The sequence below is a fragment of the Danio rerio genome, chromosome 8 (genome assembly GCF_049306965.1).
Source record: "Danio rerio strain Tuebingen ecotype United States chromosome 8, GRCz12tu, whole genome shotgun sequence".
NCBI lineage: Eukaryota > Metazoa > Chordata > Actinopteri > Cypriniformes > Danionidae > Danio > Danio rerio.
In genome coordinates this window covers 33,460,637-33,481,969 of record NC_133183.1, presented here as the reverse complement: position 1 = coordinate 33,481,969, position 21,333 = coordinate 33,460,637, and the positions used below count along the sequence as shown (strand labels likewise).

Here is a 21,333-nt window from a genome sequence, read left to right as displayed (position 1 = left end):
TCAACAAGATGCAGTTTAGTGCAGGGGTGCCCAAACGTTTTCGTATTAAGGGCTAAAAACCAAATATTATTGACAGCTGCGGGCTGAATGTAAATATACCAAACTATATTACATTAAAGTTGTCATGGGTAATTTCCAAAATTTTCATAATATTTCAAAATAGAAAATAAATAAAAAAACATTCCTTTAAATCATATAAAGTAATGCATTATAGTTTCTTTACGATAACATATTGCAATAAAAATAATTGCATCTATAACTGGAGTTGAGTGCTGAATACACTAGGCAAGTAGAATCTGCCTTTGCCTTGATTTTCTTACTAAAGTTTCTGCTCTGTCGGTTGACTGTTCGTACAATTAAACAAAATCTGATTCATTTAAACCATTTATTTTCATTTAGCTTTTAACAATATTACAAACAAAGGGTTACATTAAATTTGAATTAACAATCTTGAAACCATCCCCATTATTCCCTCTCTCTTCTTAGATGGGATGGCAGGCTAAGTCAAAGGTGAGCCCTAGTTTGGGCATCTTTGATTTAGTGGGTGTCTTCTGTAAATTGCTGTGAAATGTATAAGTCTTTATAAATTTTGAACACTTTGACATAAAGTATAAATAAATCTAATCAGGACATTATCTAATATTGGCCTACAGGACATAAAACTAACATGTACATTGCTTTGATTTAATTAGGGAACCTTTGAATATTATGTTGGGCAGTCAGGGTGTCTGAAAATATAACAACCAAATGTTGCTTTAGTGCTGTTAATGTGAAGTATGGTTAACATTAATTTTATATGACTTTCTAATTACAGAACCTGTTAACCAACAGTCCCCCAAAAACACATGTGTTCATATTTCTGATGGGGAAATATTCAATTCATCTTTATTTCTATAGCGCTTTTACAGTTGTGTCAAAGCAGCTTCACATAGAAGATTATAGTAAATTGAAACGGTGTCAGTTCAGTTTTCAGTGTTGAAGCTCGATTTATTTCTAAAACATACTAGGCGGTGAAATAAACATTTGTGTATCAATTTTTTATTATTTTTTTATTATTATTGCTTAAACTGGCAATACAAGAACATCATAACAAGGTCCAAGGGATCACAGACAGATTTAAAAAAGGTAAATAATACACATAGTAATAAATAATATATAAAAACACATACAGATACAAATAATACCATTAGACAGAAAGGGAAAAAATAAAAATAATAGAAGTATAATATTTATTATAATAATAAATTAATAATACTAACAATACTAAATTAAACAAACAAATGAATAAAATTACAACGACACTTAAAGAAGTAACCAGAGAATTTTCTGTAAATACATCTGCATAATATTTCAGGAATTCAGGTTTTTTTATTCTTAAAAGTTGAAGTGATTTTAGGAGGGAGTCAAATTCTATTCTAAAATGAGCAAATAATGGATAATTATTTACATTTGAATACTAATGGTTTATATAAGCACACAAAAAGCTTTAGTCAGTTAGTTGGTTAACTTTAAATACGTCTTTAATGTATTTCTAGCATTAAAAGGGCCAAATCATCTTATTGGTTTAAGAACCTGTTTAGTCCCACCTCCAGTCTGTGATTGGTTGATAGCGCTGTCCGTCACTTAACCTCCCTGTTGCTGTGATGGTGCCTGGAGTCCTCGCGCATCACAGTGAGGCCAATGACACACACACACCGAGCACTGAATGATCTCTCAACGGACACGCACGATACATTCAACCGGGATGCTTTTAGAAAAGGTAAGGACAACTACTCTTATCTATTCTTATCATATTCAGTGATTGCCAAAAAAACATGACGAATTCGTTTATGGGTACAAATTGTTAACAAGGCTTCCAGATACCATTTGTTTAGAAATCAATCGACAGATGCTGATGTTGATGTACCTGTCCTTATTACCAAGCAGCAGTCGTTATGGAAGCTATAATTTAAATTATAATTAATCTTTAATGCAGATAATAGCGTCGGCTTATTAAAAAAAATAGCTGTTATTATGAGAAATATTTTATTATAATATTGCACTGACTTTAAATAGGAACCAAAATCTAAGACGCATTCGTTTAATCTTCTAGGACGTGTTTAAAATACGTTTTTAATAACACATTTTACCTCTAGTTGCCTAACATTATTATAACTATTTATTTGATTAATATTATATTTAAAATTCACTATTTCCTATCTTATTCATGTAATTAAATGTTACATTAATGAAGCTTTACAATAAATATAAAATCCTTTGATCAAGTGCCATGTGCGATTAATAGCGTTGAGAATTTGTGGGGGTCTACAGCGTCTCTCAGGTGTAAATAATAAAAGCCCTCATCAGTGTTTGAACAGTACAGGTGTGCGAATCTCTGGGCCTGAATGAATAGATCTGATCCCAAATGGCTACTGAATAGAAGTATTAATTTGCAGAGAATATTATAATTTATGATACCAAATGATCCTTTCTAGTTTCTCAGGGATTGATGTCAACTTTTGTTCAGTCTCCTTTGATGACTCCTTAGTTTGATGACATGAAACATGGTTTTAGGTATGAGATTAAAGGTGCTTTGATGGGCTGGGAATATATTACCAGAGCACAATGCAACGGAAACAGCCTTTTTTGTGGTTTCGCGGCATAATCTGCATGTTTTCCCCCTCAAAGGTCCAAACATCAATTGAACTCCTTAATTATGTTCCTTTTTTAAGGGCTCATTATAATGGACATATTCAGACATGTATCAACATGTTCTAAAGCATGTGCAATGCTTGTAGTTTCATGCATTTTAATGCAGTTATTTAGAGTTAGCGGTTTAATTTTAGAACAAGGCAGAACCTGTTAATTTAATGCTTTCTTTTCCTTGCTTAAAAGTGTATGATATATAGTATTTTAATATAACATACTCTTTTTTTTAAATTTTATTTTCCATTTAAGAAAGTTTACTTACAATTGCTTTCGTTTTAACTACTTCATTCCTCAGTAAATTATTTGAAATTGGGTGGCTACGTGATGGAAATTCCAGATTGGCACCTCTGGCCCCCTATTGTCCCTGATCTTTTCACCACTGAGTTCTTTTCCCCCTCTCTAGCCATGTGTCTCAATCAAAACACACACAGGGGGGCTTTGTGTAGCTGTACCAATGAGTGTGTACACAGAAATTGCATGCTGAGTATGTACTACATTTAATTTGGTACTTGCTTCTCAACTATTTAAAAATGATATACTTTATAGAAAAAAGTTAGGAAATGCATTGGTGTTTGGGACATTTCGCTGCCTCAAATGTGACAGTAAAGTAGATGTAAACAGCAAAAATCTGCCCAAGGCACTTGAAAAATGTGGAAACATTATTTGAGCAACCCCTAAGCACTTTTTGTTTGATTTTGTATTTTTAATCCGTTAGATGTGTTCCTAATCTCACTAAATATAGCTGGGAAGTTATGTTGTGATTCTCTTGTGTATAGTAGCAATCCAGCACATACAAATCAGGACTTTAATCCACAAATAGAAATACACTGGATAAATCACATGCATACATTTGTATTTTACATGCATAGCACTTAATTGAGTAAAACAGAGTAATTTAAGTCATTTGTTTTTATTTAAAAAAAACAACAAAGACATAACAAAGCACAGAGTTTCAGAGTTGAAGGCGGTCTGTGAGAAAACATTTTGCGTTCTTGGACATGTCATTTACAATAATGGTTTGTGTCCACTAAATTCGACCTTTTTAGAACACTATTTGCATGGCCTGTTGCTGAGCATCCATTTTACGCTAAGTGCTGCAGTTATAAAACATTTGCAGTCAAAAATGTTTTGGTCGCAGTGGACAAGACTTGAGCCCAAAAATTAGCATTTTCAAAATATGATATTTTTGTGTAGATAATGTAGTTTGTGGAACCTTCATAAACTGAATAACAAGTGAAAAAAAGAAAACACACACAGATGCAAATTGTTTATTGATAAATATTTGTGTGTAGTTAAAAAAAAATTGTTATTTTTTGTATAACATGTAATATAAATATATAAAATGGGGATAAATAAATTTGCCATCTTGCTCCAGCAAAAGTGACCGGAACAAGTTTGACAATATAATCACGACTTGCAATTAGTAAATATGCATCTCCAATACACATAAATAAATGAGAAAATAAACAAAATAAACAAGGAACCGATGAACACAATAAGTTATTCATTCATTTTCCTTTGGCTTAGTCCCTCTTTTTCATCTGGGGTTTTTCACAGCAGAATGAACCACCTACTTATCTAGCATATGTTATACATAGGGGATGGGTGGGAAACACCCATACACTACAACCAATTTAGTTTATTCAATTCACCTATAGCACATGTCTTTGGGGAAACCAGTGCACCCAGTGGAAACCCACGCAAACACAGGGAGAACATTCAAACTCCACAAAGAAATACCTCGAACCAGCTACCTTCTTGCTGTGAGGCGACAGTGCTAACTACTGAGCCACAGCACAATAAATAAACATTGTAATAGAAACACACACTAGGAAACAAGGTCAACTACCGAAGATAAGCACATTTTACACATGATATTTATTGCACAAGTCATTTTTCACATCACATAAGCTTGTTTGTGCTTTGTTTGTGTTATTAGGCTAAAAAAAATCATATTAGTATTTGAATTCATCAGGCTGAAATTCATATATCATTGCATCTTATTAATATAATTACTTTCTGTAATGAAAATGCCTGTATTTTAGAGAAAAGGATTTTCTAGAATAACTCAGCCAGTGATTTTTTTTTTCTTCAACAAGGGGCCTCTGATGTCCCATGTGTTGAGTGTTTATCTTATGTGCAGATCAGAGCTGGAGTGGTCTCTGTGGATGATGCTTAACGCTTAGTCAGTGCTGTTGTCCTGCGGGGCATGAAGGGAGTCACACAGCTGATGCAAGTACTGCATTTCTAAATACTGCCCCTGAGATCATAGAGCTAATGGTGGAGTGTAGAAGAGAACAGCTGAATGAGGAGATTCTTAAGAGGAGTCACACATACTGAAGATGGCATTTTAGAAGATTTAAATAGCAAAATATACACTTTAAATGGGATAACTGACCTTTAAAAATTACATTCCAAACATGTTTGACATAAGGTTAAATAAAGGACGAAGCAGCTGAAAATCTAGATTTCAACAAGTCCATAACCCCAGCTTTTCCTTTAAATAATTGCACAACATTTTAGCAATGTTTTATAAATGTTGATAAAAAAAACAATATAGACTGATGGTGTTTCCATTACCCATTCTTTTTTCTCTCTTTCCTGAGATAAGCCATTGCATAAACCATGACACAGCATGTTGGTATGTTTATGTACAGTATATTGCAGCTATTTATTATATGCAAGGAAAGCCCCTCTTGGGAGTATCTGAGGTGTTTATTAGTAGTTTAGATTACAGTTAATGATTTAATAAAGGAACTGCTCATTAATATTTCAATCTTTTTTAGTTTATATTAGTTTATATTGTTTATAAATGTATATTGTTAGTTTAGTTTTAATTATAGTTTAGTTTAATATACTTTGTTTATATTAGCAGTGTTTGCTGTAAAACATGAGCTATTTTCAATTTCACTTTGAAGGGTAATGCAGCAATGAACTTTTTGTTATTTAACAAGACAGAGTTTACTTAGAAATCTTGGTGTTAGTTCACTTTAAAGATTTGCTCATCATTTACTTATCTTGTATCCTATCAAACCCATAAGCCTTTTATTCATCTTGAGAACACAAACGAAGCTGTTTTTAATTTAATCTGAGAGATTTCTTCATAAAGAGAGCAAAAGGAAATCTATTTGAGGATAAGTAAACGATGACAGAATTGTTTATTTTGAGGTGAACTTACTGACTAAATAGACAAATAATACATAAGCTGGTGTAATTATGTATACGTCAGAAAGGGGATGGAAAAGCACGAATCATTATCCAGACAATTGCACATCCATGCACTTGAAAGGATCGTTTTAGGATTCCTGCTTGCTTTATACTTTAAAAGACAATTCTGTCAGCAAGTGAATCTTTGCAGCTCTTTTAGCAATCAGCAACTACACACACACACACACACACACACACACACATACACATTCAAAAGTGTTTGAAGCCTGAAGATTTGAGTATTCACAAGAAACATCACTCTATGTTGTGTGTCGAGTCTTGCTACATAGAGGGTGTGAAGTAGAGCAATCTGAAATATATAAATAAAAGAAATGAATGAATGCTTTACATGCATCATTGATTACGTAGATAGGTTTACTGTTTACATAATAATTAAGTAATCGTCAGAATGACTGATATTTTAATATAAGATAGAAGTTATTTTTATTTGTCATAGAATGCATTATAGTTATTGTTCTTGTTGCATTATTGTGTTGTTAATCAGAAATATCTCCCTAGCTGCAAATGAGCATCTAAATTGAATTCTAAAGAATCACTTGACTTGAAATAATAATGGAAATTATAATTTTACATCACAGAAATAAATTACATTTTAAAATATCTTCTAAGACAGAAAATAGTTATTTCAAACTGTTAAAATATTACAAATTATTTTTAAAAAGTTGAAGTCTTGAATAAATGTAATATGTTTGCCGTATGACTGACGGCACTGGAATTAAGCTCTTGTTTTCAGTGAGTGAAGGAAAAATAATTAAATCTACTTGACTTGAAGACATGCTTTTGGTTCTCATTAGGTTTTTTTTAAATCACTGATTATTTATGGCACATTTTTATATCATAATAAGCTTTCTTTAGCACCAGCTTAGCTCTAATACACTTTTAGCTGATCTGGATAATATAGCTTTAATTCAGACTTTCAGATGATCATAAAAATACAAGAACATGGGAATACAGTTTTGGTTTGTTATACACCACTGGATTGTGTTCCAGTATGATCTGCAGAAAAACACAATCACATCTATAGAGGTGTCTGTACAGGTGCAGCATTTTGTATTTTTGAAAGAAGACTGCATTTATTTGTTTACAAATACATTACTTTTGTAAAATATACTCACCGGACACTTTATTAGGTACACCTGTCCAACTGCTCGTAAGCACAAATTTCTAATCAGCCCATCACATGGCAGCATCTCAATGCATTTAGGCATGTAGACATGGTCAAGACAATCTGCTGCAATTCAAACCGAGGATCAGAATGGGGAAGAAAGGTGATCTAAGTGACTTTGAACATGGCATGGTTATTGGTGCCAGACTGGCTGGTCTGAGTATTTCAGAAACTGCAGATCTACTGGGATTTTCACGCACAACCATCTGTTGGGTTTACAGAGAATGGATCGAAAAAGACAAAATATCCAGTGAGTGGCTGTTCTGTGTGCGCAAATGCCTTTTTGATGCCAGAGGTCAGACTGGTTTGAGCCGATAGAAAAGCAACAGCTATGCAGAAGACCACAGTGTACTCATGTTCTGATGGCTACTTCCAGCAGGATAATGCACCATGTCATAAAGCGCGAATCATCTCAGACTGGTTTCTTGAACATGACATTGAGTTCACTGTACTCAGTTGGCCTACACAGTCACCAGATCTCAATCCAATAGAGCACTTTTGGGATGAAGTGGAATGGGAGATTTGCATCATAAATGTGCAGCTGATAAATCTGCAGCAACTGTGTGATGCTATCATGCCAACATGGACCAAACTCTCTGGGCAATCTTTCCAGTACCTTTTTGAGTCTATGCCACAAAGAATTAAAGCAGTTCTGAAGACAAAAAGGGGTCTAAGCCAGAACTAGTAAGGTGTGCCTAATAAAGTGGCCATTGGTTGTAGTTATAAATGTAAAAAATTAATTGCTTTTATGTAATTATATTTACGAATAATAAATGTATGACTTAGATGCAAAAGTGATATTTCAATTGAATTAAATCAATTGAATTTACTATTTAAAGGGTTTGTATTTAGGGTGAAGCAGTGGGGCAGTAGGTAGTGCTGTCGCCTCACAGCAAGAAGGTTGCTGGGTTGCTGGTTCGAGCCTCAGCTCAGTTGGCATTTCTCTGTGAAGTTTGCATGTGGGTTTCCTCCGGGTGCTCTGGTTTCCCCCACAGTCCAAAGATATGCAGTACAGGTGAATTGGGTAGGCTAAATTGTCCAAAGTGTATGAGTGTGTGTGTGAATGTGTGGATGTTTCCCAGAGATGGGTTGCGGCTGGAAGGGCATCCGCTGCGTAAAAACTTGCTGGATAAGTTGGCGGTTCATTCCGCTGTGGCGACCCCGGATTAATAAACTAAGCCGACAAGAAAATGAATGAAGGTTTGTATTTATTTTTGAAAAATTTCCATTTCCATTTTGCTATTCTTGTTATCTTGGCAAAAAAGTTGCTTAATATTTATTATGTAAACATTATCTCTTGTTCAATATTTCAGTTTATGTATATTGCAACATCATAAAGTCACTTTTGATATGACTTTTAATGCATCTTTGTAAAAAAAAGTATTTCTTTCTCTGATATTTTATAACTGCTTATACATCATGAGTTTTGTTTTAATGTGGAGTATAAGGTTTGAGGTGTTTGTTTTATATGTGCTGTTGGTGCTCAGCGGCTCTAGAGAGTGAAATGAGGCACTCTGTGTTCTAATATTCGGCTCTTCTGGGACATTGTTAGAAGAACTACATCAGCAAACTCACCCTAATTGCATCCTCAAACAAACACAAATGCACACACTGAGCCCCAGTCAAATTTGCAGTCAGACTTTTATTTAATTTATATAAAAAATTATAAATGCATTATAAATGCACCGGATCCTCCAACACTAGCACTTTACATTCTATTCTAAATCTGTGTAATGGTTTCTTCTTTTCTTTTCTTTAATAAAAAAACCCACTATGTACACTCATCTTAATTAAAGCTTAACACTTGAACTACCGAGGCGGCCATTTTGACCGTTTATAATTTTTGCAATTTAATAACTTTGTTGAAATAAAACACACATATTTACTCTTCCTAAATATGTGGATATTTCTTTCTAACATTGTTAATTTAATAAAATTACAAAGCATAAAAAGGTTTTGATTATTTCTACCTTTAAAGGTGCACTAGATGATCTGCCAAAATGCTAACCGTTAGCATGATAGCTTTGAAAACACAGTCCGTCCCCTGCCATCCAAAGCTACGTTTTCTGAAATCATGAAGGCGCATTGTAAAGATGACAGACAATCCTCTAAATAATGTCATTTGCCAATTAGAAAATTCTTTAGTACTTTATTATGCTTCCTTTATTTCCGAACAAAAACTGTATTGTATCTAGTACATATTCAGATGTGTAGTTAGCAAGCAAAACTTAAAACGCATGACTAAACCCATTCTGTGTGAATAGCCTTTCATGCTGGGTTCACACCAAACATGGAGCTCCAAATATTTTTAGCACATGTGACTTTTCAGCTCAAGTTGAATTATTTGAACTTTTTGTGTTTGAATTTACTGTATCTACATGTGTCAATGCTTATTTTGCTTTTGGTTTGAGCCAGGCATTATTGTATCAAATAAAAAATTCTAATCAAAATTTTGAATCGGCTGCTCATTTTGATTAAAGCTTAATGGGTTAATGGGCAAAAAAAAAAATACAAAAAATTCTTTAAAAAGTGTGCTAAAAAGTACAAATACTACTATAAGATAATTTACTCTCTGTATGTGTACTGTTGTTATCATGGTCTTGATGTATTCTCTCTCTCTCCAGGTTAACAGGAAAGTTGTAGTTGAGTCACTCCAGTTTAAATTGGAGATTTAGGATCCACTAAAAAGACTCGGATTAGGATCTCTGCTAATCCCAGAGAGAAGACTAGAGCAAGTCAGAAGCTCAGAGAAAACCCCAACACATGAACCAAAGAGAAGCAGTGACTCCCTGTTTGCCTCCTTTCTGACCGACAAACCAGCTGAAGATGTTAAATGAGAGGAAGCCCCGTACAAGAAGCCAGGGTCACCAACAGCCTCAAGGAGGCTTGTTATTATAGCATCCAGGCAACAATCACAGCCTTCATCGCTCTCAATGCTGATCCTCGGGCTATTTTTATCGGTGACACAATGCAGCAATTAAATAGGGCATTTGTGATGAGACTGGGGGAGATGCAGGACTGAGGGAAGAACAGCACTGGGCATCTGGACCACACTCATTGTCTGCTCGTTTATTTTTGGATATGTGTGTAACCTTGAGCTCAGATGGGGCCGTAATGAGCTAATTTTGGGACGCGACACAGACGTTCAGGACAACATGTGAAGGTGAGGAAGAAGAGCTGTGTGTATGTGTGATAATGCTTTTGTAGTGTGAAATTATATTTTTATTATACATTTATTTTGTTAGATTTTTTTTGAAATATGGTCATTATTAGTAAAGAAATTCACTGAATAATTGATTGTATTATATTTTATTGTAAAAACTGTTTAATATTATTTAATTATTTATATCATATTCTAATATAATTATTTTAATATATATTAATTTCTTAATTTCTTAAATGTTTGTATAAAATCTTTTCAGTATTAAAAAGTAATTTTAGACTCCAAATATATAATTTTACTGCAATATCCTGGAGATTAATTATTTGTAATATTTCATTTTATTTTGTATATAAGTACACCCCTCACAAATCTCTCTCATATTTTTAATAGGAAGCTTTACAATATTATATTTCCATATACATTAGATTAGTTAGTACTGAAGCTTAAACTGGAGCTTATCTAAAAAATAACTTCTAATAACAGTCCAAAAACTAGTGCAGCCAAATCTTTGTTATAGAAAAATAGTAAAGACAAATTTTAAAAATTGGAAAAATCAAGAGAAGCAAAAATGTGAAAAATTTAGTAGAATTTTTGTAAGTTGTCATTTTTTGGCAATATTTTGATTGAATTTAATTGTATCATCTTTCAATTTCTAAATATGTTTGGTGTGTTTAAATGCACCAAAACGCATTGCCTATGTTCACTGAGAAATAGATAAAAATATTCAGTTTCAAAATGGGTGTACTCAATAATGCTGTGTATATATATTCCCATCCCATATAGAAATCTGGTATACAGTGGTATATGTATATGTGTATATATATGTATACTGTATAATAATAATATTGTGTACACACACACACACACACATACACACACACACACACACACACACATATATATATATGTATGTATGTATGTATATGTATGTATGTATGTATATGTATGTATGTATGTATGTATGTATGTATGTATAAATATATATATATATATATATATATATATATATATATATATATATATATATATATATATATATATATATATAAAAAATAGCATTTAAATAACAAAAAAGTTGTTGTAATATAAAATAAACATTAAAATGATAATTGTATTTATTACATTATTAAAGATAAAACAATAATATTAATTAATCAAATACTCATTGAATATATATATGTATAAAACATCAATACATTACATGAAGTGATGTTTAGAATGGTTATTGTTCAACATTTTTAACATATCAGAGGAATTTTATAACTCTCTTTTATTGCTTTTTATTTATAATGAACACTATTCTGCAAATGGCCGATACGGTGGCTCAGTGGTTAGCAAAGGTCACAGGTTCGAGGCATTACTGTGTGGAGTTTACATGTTCTCCCCGTATTCGCATGGTTTTTCTCTGGGTGCTCTGGTTTACCCCACTGTCCAAAGACATGCGCTATAGGTGAATTGAATAAGCTAAATTGGCTGTATAGTGTATGAGTGTGAATGTGAGTGTGTATGGGTATTTTCCAGTACTGGGTTGCAGCTGGACAGGCATCCACTGTGTAAAACATGCAGGATATGTTGGTGGTTCATTCATGTGGTGACCCCTAATGAATAAAGGGACAAAGCCAAAGGAAAATGAATGAATGAATAATCTTTTGTAAAAACCTTGATAATACAGATAAAGTTAAACTGTGAAATTTGTTTTAAGTAGTGCTAAAGTGGAGATTTATGATTAATGAAAACTCTTTGTGAGAAAACAGCCTTAAAAAATTGTGTATTCTCATTGAAATCTTCAGACTCAAATGAATCAAGTTTTTGCCTGTCATATTTCTCCTTATTGATTAATCACGTAGCTTTGTATATAATAATTTCAAAAATGTAGAATAATATTGAAATGACCTTTATTATACACGATATCATTATATTATGTGCTCCTTAAAGATGCCATTGTTTTGAGTGTGTAAATTGTTGTTTGTGTCAGGTGTTGGTGTAGTTCCAGGTCTCCTGCCATGAGCACTCCCCCCCAGTGGCGTGTGGCAGGATGACGGCCGTGTATCCGGCTGTGGGGGTCTCTGTCGGGGTCTCATCCGTGGGTCCGCAGCGTTATGCCCGCTGGAGCCGTCAAGACAGCTCTGACATCTGCACAGATGATGAGGGGACTCAGGCGCGCCGCCTCACGCCGCTGGAGAAGCTCAATCTGGACATGTGTCAGGATGAGAAGATGGTCCGAGAGCTCACCGTGGGCCGACGCATCGGCTTCTACAAGATACGCGGTGAGATTGGCTGCGGAAACTTCTCTCATGTCAAGCTGGGCATCCATGCACTGACCAAAGGTAATTGTACACATGCTTTGATTTTTCTCTGTAAGCTTCAGTACTGCCCTCCAAAGGCAAAGTGCAGTATCTACGTAGACACTAAACTTGAACTAAGTGTCTTCTTGCTTTTGTTTATAAACTAAAATGGATTTTCTAGTCAAAGCAATCGTCACAATCTTGTTTCTCTAAAATGTTGAGAATTTGTCACAAGATGAAGAGATGTCACTTAACTTAATATCAACAACAAAATGTGTAGTTACTGCATTTTGTCTTTGTACCTATGTCCAGCTTATTGACACTGTAAATGGAATGCTCATATAACCTATTGAATCAGTCTTTGTTTAAAAGTGTACTGAGCCCAGAAGTTTGACCAGTTTATTGTTGAATGTGGAAGTATGATGATTTCTGCTTATGTGCTTATGATAAAAAAAACAATGAACATTTATTTGCATTTATGAATGTATTATATCATCTTTGCGTCAATTTACAAAAAAATGAATTACCGCTTATGCAAGGTGTTTCTAATGCAGCGTATATAAATCTGAGAGAAATTTGATGTTATTCTCTCCTCTGAATACAGTCATTGTTCTCACACGTCTTTTTTTTTCCTTTTTTTAAAGTCTTAATAACTCCATCGTTGAGTTTGTATTTTTATTTTTCCTTATTTCAGCAAATAGTATTGTAAATTAATTATTTGTTGTACTTTCTTATTCACTGGGATCTAAGTTTACCCAACTATGGTGCCTTTCGCTACTGAGATTCTCAGATTCTCTGAGAAGGGTATGTTGATAAAACTGACTTTGCTACAAAACAAGGTTTTCATAATTAAATTATAATTAGTGAAATACATTAAATTGATGTGGTATGAATTATTAGTTTGTAAGTTCAGGCATCATTATGAGCTGTTCTGTCTACCTCTAAAGTCAGACACATTAAATTTAATTTAAATTTAAAGTAAGTCTGTTCTTGTGTGGAAATTTTGTTTTTATATATATTAGGTTATGTGTAATCTATCTTTAAATTGTACAAAAGTATAATTTTTGTATTTTTAATGGTTTTATTTTTTTCAACTGACACATTGCAAAGTGACTGGAACACTGGAACACAAAAGTCTTTTTTTGTATAAGACAGGCTTTTAGAAAATTGTTCATTAAGAATAGAAACTTCAGATATTAATTTCCAAACATCTGTATTATTTTATATATACTTTGCATAAATAATTTTTATTATTTGTCATTTAATTATATTGCATTATTTTAAAATTTTTATAAATTATAATAATTATTTTTATGCATTTGTTTATTTTAATTGTCACATCATTACTTAACATGTTGATATTTCTGATTAAAATAATTATGTCGAGTATGCAAGTGAAATATTCACTATTCACTGCTTGGGTTGGTAAAATATTTAAACGTTTGAAAAAATATTATGCTCACCAAGGCCATATTTATTTGATCAAAATGCAATAAAACAGTAAATTATTATTACAATCTAAAACAACTGATGTCTATTTTAATAAATACAATTTATTCCAGGAATGAAAACGGTGAATTTTCTGACCCTTCACAAGTAATTTTACAGTACTGATTCAGTGCTACGTTGCACAGTCAAATTTTTTATTTTCATTATTTTTTTAACTTACCCCCCTTTTTACTCCACCTCAAACTTTTTGAACAGTAATGTATATAGAATTTTATTAGACTATGCTGATTTTAATTTTAAATATTGTATTTTAAGATATTATTTACTTTAAAAATAATAATTTTGTAATTTATAAATTGTATATATTTTTTAATTTATTTGGATATTAACTTATCACTTAAGGTGTATACAACTGTGAAAAAACATATATTTGATCCCAAACAGGGAATAATTGTTTATGTAATAAATTTAAATTAATATTCAGTTAATAAAAATATTACATTTTAAATAGCATTTTCCTGGCAAATTCAACTTCCCAGCTGTTAAATTTTAATTTTTACCTAAAATAAATGTAAAAAATATATTGTTGAAATGCTTTTAATGACTTGAGTGTTTGTTGACATGGGCAAGTGTATTTGTTATTGTGTTGTTGTGTATCTGTGTCCAAACAGTAAGGTCTTCATTGATCATGTGGAAAGCATGTTCTCAGTCAAAGTCAAGCTGAGACAAGTTGTCTGATCCAGACACAGATGGATCAATTTGAGGAGTCACATTTCTGTCCAGACCTTTAGAATTGCTGTGGGCCTCATCAAAGATTGCTGTGTGTGTAAAGGATAGGAGCCTGTGGTGTGAATTACACACGCAGAGCATTTTCTACTGACTTTTGTGTTGAGCTGCTGCAGATCTTCAGAAGAGGGTGTAGAATGACTCTCCGTATCGCATGACATATCATATCTGACCTGTTAGAAAACTGCTCAAAGGTCTTTCCTTTATTACAGCGGAGCTTTGCTGACTAAACAGTTCCCATAAACAAATTTGATTAGAAAGCATTGATATAATAATATAGTTCAGCCAAAACTGAAAATGAAATCATTATTTACTCTTGGTGTTGCATCAATACTGTATGTTATTAACGCGTATATAATACGTATGCAATAATAGAACATTAAAATAACACCAGGTTGAGTAAATTATATATTTTTTAATAATTTAAAAAGGGTGACGCGGTGGCGCAGTAGGTAGTGCTGTCGCCTCACAGAAAGAAGGTCGCTGGTTCGAGCCTCGGCTGGGTCAGTTGGCGTTTCTGTGTGGAGTTTGCATGTTCTCCCTGTGTTCACGTGGGTTTGCTCCAGGTGCTCCGGTTTCCCTCACAATCCAAATACAGGTGAATTGGCTAGGATAAATTGTCCGTAGTGTATGAGTGTGATTGGATGTTTCCCAGAGATGGGTTGCAGCTGGAAGGGCATCCGCTGCGTAAAAAATATGCTTGATAAGTTGGCAGTTCATTCCGCTGTGTCAACCCCGGATTAATAAAAGAACTAAGCTGAAAATTGAATGAATGAATGTTAAGCTCCAAAGACGTTTTGAAAGATGTTTTCTGAGAAAATGTACCTGAAACTTAATGTGTTGTCATCCGCAGACAAAGTTGCCATCAAGATCTTGGACAAGACGAAGCTGGACCAGAAGACACAAAGGCTGCTGTCCCGTGAGATATCAAGCATGGAGAAGCTGCACCATCCAAACATCATCCGCCTCTATGAGGTGGTGGAGACTCTGACCCGTCTACATCTAGTGATGGAGTACGCCGGCGGTGGAGAGCTGTACACCAAGATCAGCACTGAGGGCAAGCTCTCCGACATCGACAGCAAGATTGTCTTCTCTCAGGTTCTCTCAGCCGTGAAGCATATGGTAAGATGCACATTGACAGAGTCAAATCAATTGAATTGTTTTCTCTTCTTGACTTGTTGTAGTCCAACTCTTACATTTAAAGCAACAGTTCATCTGAAATTATATATACTAGCATGAAGGTGATTTGTTTCTTCAGCAGGACACTACAGAAGATTTTTAGCTAAAAGTGTGATCCTTAGAGATTCATAAAATGGAGTCAAGTCAAAAAGAGAGACATGCAAAACAAAATGAATACCTGTGGCCCAGAAACATTTGTACACAAATCATGTCAAGAATCATGTGTGTTTCGGTCACACATATGTGATAGTGCAACTTGGTAACTTGCTCTAGATAATTGTCAACATTCTCCGTACCATCTGAAACAAGGTCAAGATCAGTTAAAAATCTTCAGTAAGGTTCTACTGAAGATTTTTTTTCTTATTTTTTCTGTGAACTACAATTTTAAGTAATTTTATGGCACTTTACTTTTTCAATTTGGCTGTAAGATACATAGTTTCACAGTCAATAACATGATGCCCCTTTTGTCAGAAGCTGTTTTATTTTAAAATGCAAAGCAATTCATATGTACAATCCAGAGGTGGGAGCAAGTCACACATGTGCAAGTCACAAGCAAGTCTCTAGTCTTAACCTTCAAGTCTCAAGCAAGTCAAGTCAATTTTTGTCAGACTCAAGTCAAGTCGAGCCACTGCTTATCTCAAGTCAAGTCAAGCCGTAGCTTGGTCTAGCAAGTAATTTTCAAGTCAATCAATCAATTTATTATTTTTATTTTTTTTAATTTTGCAATTTATATTTACATATATAACTTTTTGGTTTTGTATGTAATGCTTAATATACAACAAACACTTATTTATTTAACAAAAACAAGTTATTTTGAGTAATTTAACTCAAGTGCAATTCAATTCTGAAGTCATGACTGTCAAGTCCAAGTCAAGTCGAGTCTTTTTCGGATATTTGTCAAGCAAGTCTCAAGTCCTATATTTTGTGACTTAAGTCTGACTTAAATCAAGTCATGTGACTCAAGTCCCACATCTCTGGTACAATAACATACAAACACCTACATTATGATTATAATTTTAAAATTCAAACTTCATCTGAGAACTTAATATATTATATTATTATAACATTATATTATGTAAGATTTTATTTGGCTATGATGAGTCATAAATAAGTCTATGTGAATATTATTATAATTTTAAAAAATTATAATGTACAGATCATATTTAGATCTGGAGATTGTGCAGGCCATAGGAGATGTTCAACTTCACTTTCATGTATATCCAACCACTGTCATCAGTCTTGCTGTGTGTATTGGTGCATTATCATCCTGATACACCTCACCACCTTCAGGCACACAGAACTATAAATGCACGATTACACGCCATGCTGGCTCTGTGAGTTACGCCATATACATTTCAAATCCCATTTTTCTAGTTCATCTATCTGATTATCATCAACATTGCTCTCCAAAATATCTGAGGTTGATCTTCCTCTTTTCACAGCATGACAATAACATCATTCACCGAGACATGAAAGCGGAAAACGTTTTCTACACCTGCAGCACTTGTGTTAAAGTGGGCGACTTTGGCTTCAGCACCGTCAGCCGTCGTGATGAGACCCTTAACACGTTCTGCGGTTCTCCGCCTTACGCCGCTCCGGAGCTCTTTAGAGACGAGCACTACATCGGCGTCTGTGTGGACATCTGGGCTCTGGGGGTCATGCTCTTCTTCATGGTCACTGGCACCATGCCCTTCCGCGCCGAAACCGTGGCCAAACTTAAGCGCTGCATTCTGGATGGGACGTACACAGTGCCTACTTGGGTGCCCGAACCGTGTCAGAAACTGATCCGGGGCATTTTACAACCCCAGCCTTCCGACCGCTGCAGCGTGGAGCAGATGATGGCCTGTGAGTGGCTTCAACCAGTGGAGTTTCCCAAAGCCATGGAGCCTTTCAAACTGGACCCGCACCATCTGGTTGAGTCCGGGCCGGGGGAACTAGAAGAGCACGAGATAGAGGTGAGGAACGCGCTGGAGATGTTTGGAATCACCGCGGAGCACATTCGCAACAACCAGGGCAAAGACTGCAGGAGCTCCATCACTGGAGTCTACCGAATCCTCTTACATCGCGCACATAAACGGCAGGCAGTGGAAAGCATGCCAGTGGTTACTCATGTAGTGAACGGGACGGACGCTAAGAAGGAGCGTCTGAAGACTTACAGGAGCCTTAGACATACATCTAAACTCTGCATCATTCTGTGACGCTCAGGAGATTGTGGCCTACAGTAATATTGGCAAATATGGTGGTAAATCTGAGAAAAGGAGGCCGGGCAAAAATGTTGTTATTGTTTAACCTTTTAATCTTTTGCTTAAGGGGAAGTATCGTCTCACTTTTCCCATTCTTGCGTGAATCCACAAAATCTTAATTTTTTGAATACTTGTAAGAATTACAGAGATTAACTTTTGTCTCACTCTCTCTCAAACAAAAAAAAAAGCACTTGGAGGCATGCCATAGACGACATTATACTTAGTCAACAGTGCACGAGCAGGCAGCTTTCAGCAACTGACTACTTCCTGTGATATCCCTGTAAATAAAACAGGGGAACTACTTTAGATAATGCTGAGTTCAGACTGCAGGACTTACAAAGTAGTTGTGTCACAGATGTTTTCACACTGCATGACTATCTGGGGTAGCATTCTGTAGCTGCTGTGTTTACACTGTAAGATGGATCGACAACAGGGGGTTTCATACTGTATGACTTTACAATCGGAGAATCGCCAACAAGCTTTGTCTTGGCAGGGCCGGAGCAAGCTGAACCGATGTTTTAGGCCAGGGTTGGGAAAACTCGGTCCTGGAGGGTCAGTGTGCTACACCGTTTAGCTCCAACACTAATCAAACACACCTGAACATGCTGATCAGCGTCTTCAAGATCACTAGAAATCTATAAGCACGTGTGTTAGATTAGAGTTGGAGCTAAACTGTCCAGGACACCGGCCCTCCAGGACTGAGTTTGCCCACCCCTGCTTTAGGCAAACGACCATCACGATGCCCTAAACCCAAAGGTTAAAAAGGAAGTGATTGGCTCGTGAAGTGAAGAGCAGGGTGGGGGGTTGGGGTGTTGAGGACGAAAGTGAGGAGCAGGGGGTGGGGGTGGTGTTGGAGTGGTGTCGCTAACGACCTAGGTCGCCTCTATGGACGCGTCGGCCCTGTGTCTTGATACACAAACTACGTCTCACAACCAAATGCATGTGAGAAATAACACGTAAAGTCACATAGTGTTCCTTATGTTATTAATTACATAATGAGAAAAAAAGCCTTCAGTGGGATAGAAAAGGTATGTATTTTGCTGACCTTTGAAGAGAATTCGCAATTTCTCTGTAGCTGTTTTCTTTTTTTTTTGACCCAGTTGTAATATTTCTCAGATGACACATCAAACAGACATGGGTGCTCCTTCCACTAGTTTTTCCTTCATTTCTGTCCAAATAGACCAAAAATAAGCACTTTTAACTTCTCTCCCAACCTGCCGCTGGCCTGCAGATACCTATACTAGTGGACGCTGCTCTCTCATTGGCTGTAGGTAATCGCCGATGTCCTTTTCAATTAGAACACATTTCACATGGCATGATTTGAAGATTTGAATCACAGACATGTCCAGATATTTAGCATGCTAGACTCATCGTTTTTAATTGTTCACTCTGTGTGATTGTTACTCACATAAATGAGCACCTATTTGCCTGTGATTTCAGGCATTTGTCAGCGCCTTCTCAAAACCTGTCAGCGAGTTAAAATCGGGGATAAAATAATGCAGTCTGAACTCGGCATTTGAACCTTTTGACACACATAGGCTGGTTCCTGGAGTGTTTAGTACATCATTGATTTGCTGCTAAATTCAAATCTGCCCTCCTGGAATGGGTGGCAACGAGACAGAGAAAGACAAGTACATCAATACTTATAAGTACTTTCAATGAAATAATGTTTCAAATAATGGGGGGTTGGGGTTGGGATGATGAACTATCTTATGCAATCTTTTAGCCATGATTCTTGGAGATTTTTTTGACCACTCAAACCATCCTCCTGACAAGATAAACACACATCCAGGCTTTTTCATAACACTTACAGTTGACTGGATTTTCTGCATTATTGCCCTGATGGTTGACCTTAGCAATTTATTTTTTCATTTTCTTGTAACCAAATTTCATTTTTTGATGCATATTCACGTCTTTGTTCTTTGATTTTACCCATTGTGGTGAATGACGGAGTGAGTCCCCATAGATAACTACATATGCGAAATACAAATGGGAATTTACTTGAAATATTTTGCTATTATGAATTCATAGGGGTTCCGATATATGTGCACATATATTTAACAAAGATATTAGTTGTTTATTCTGTGTTTGCAGCGAGAGCAAATTTTGAGCAAATAATCAAAAGGTTGAACAATAAACACATTTGTTTTGCACGGCCATCTTCGCACATATTTGTAACTTACAGGAATTATAGTTCAGCTAGATATATTTGATATACCTCTTTTGTTATTGTTTTTAATTGAAAATGAGATCAGAGATGCCTCTAATAAACTAGTCTTCTATATGAATGAATGGAGAGAGTGACTGTAAGAGAGTGAAGCAAGAGATTTGTCTTAATGTCTTGGATGACACACATTTTGTTCATAAATGTAATAAAGTGCTTTGGACTGCACTGTTTTGAAAATTCCCTTTTGTCTGGTGTAAGTATCATTTAGGGATAAGAAAAATTTTTTGAAATGCAATAGTCCACTGTTTAAACATGTTTGTAATATATTATTTAAAAAATGTATATTATTTTATATTATATTATATTATATTATATTATATTATATTATATTATATTATTTTATATTATATTAAGACTTCTCAAATAAAAAATAATGTAATTTTTAAACATTAATTGTTGGAAAATGTTTTATTATTGTATTTTTTTTTATGCATTTTAATGTTGTACAGATAAAACTAATTAAGATAATTTGAATAATTAACAAAATATGACCAAGAACCCTGAAAAACATTTTGTTAAGCGATTTGTTTAAATAATTTGTTTTGCTTTATATATATATATATATATATATATATATATATATATATATATATATATATATATATATATATATATATATATATATATATATATATATATATTTGCAATATTATATTATGAAACCATTCTAAAAATTATAATTGTGAATAAAACAGTTACACAATATGCATATGTGTGCACAAATAAAAAAACTTTTTGTAATATACACATTTATACTCAAGCAAATGCATATTTTAAAATGTACACCTCATATGTAATTAAACAAATAATTTTAAGTTAACCAGTACTTCAGTATTTGATCTTGAATCACATTTCAACATCACAAATCTTTCATAAATAGCTTAGTCGAGGCGTGACTTACTGTACTTCACTACAACTCC

At 34.4% G+C, this 21,333-nt stretch overlaps 1 protein-coding gene across 3 annotated transcripts; it reads left to right on the top strand.

Annotated features, from left to right (window-relative positions):
* The first annotated feature begins 1,625 nt into the window (after positions 1-1,625).
* nim1ka (NIM1 serine/threonine protein kinase a) lies at positions 1,626-20,576 on the top strand. 3 transcript variants are annotated; one of them, XM_005167192.6, is made up of 6 exons: positions 1,626-1,759; positions 4,832-4,920; positions 9,706-10,244; positions 12,220-12,571; positions 15,618-15,886; positions 17,386-20,576. In XM_005167192.6, the coding sequence occupies exons 4-6, from the start codon at positions 12,280-12,282 to the stop codon at positions 18,139-18,141; spliced, it is 1,317 nt and encodes a 438-aa protein (XP_005167249.2). In that variant the 5' UTR covers positions 1,626-1,759; positions 4,832-4,920; positions 9,706-10,244; positions 12,220-12,279; the 3' UTR covers positions 18,142-20,576. The 3 variants fall into 3 exon arrangements, with proteins under 3 accessions (XP_005167249.2, XP_009302345.2, XP_003199151.2); XM_009304070.5 differs by having other exon boundaries at positions 4,788-4,920; XM_003199103.7 differs by lacking the exon at positions 4,832-4,920.
* Positions 20,577-21,333: the final 757 nt, after the last annotated feature.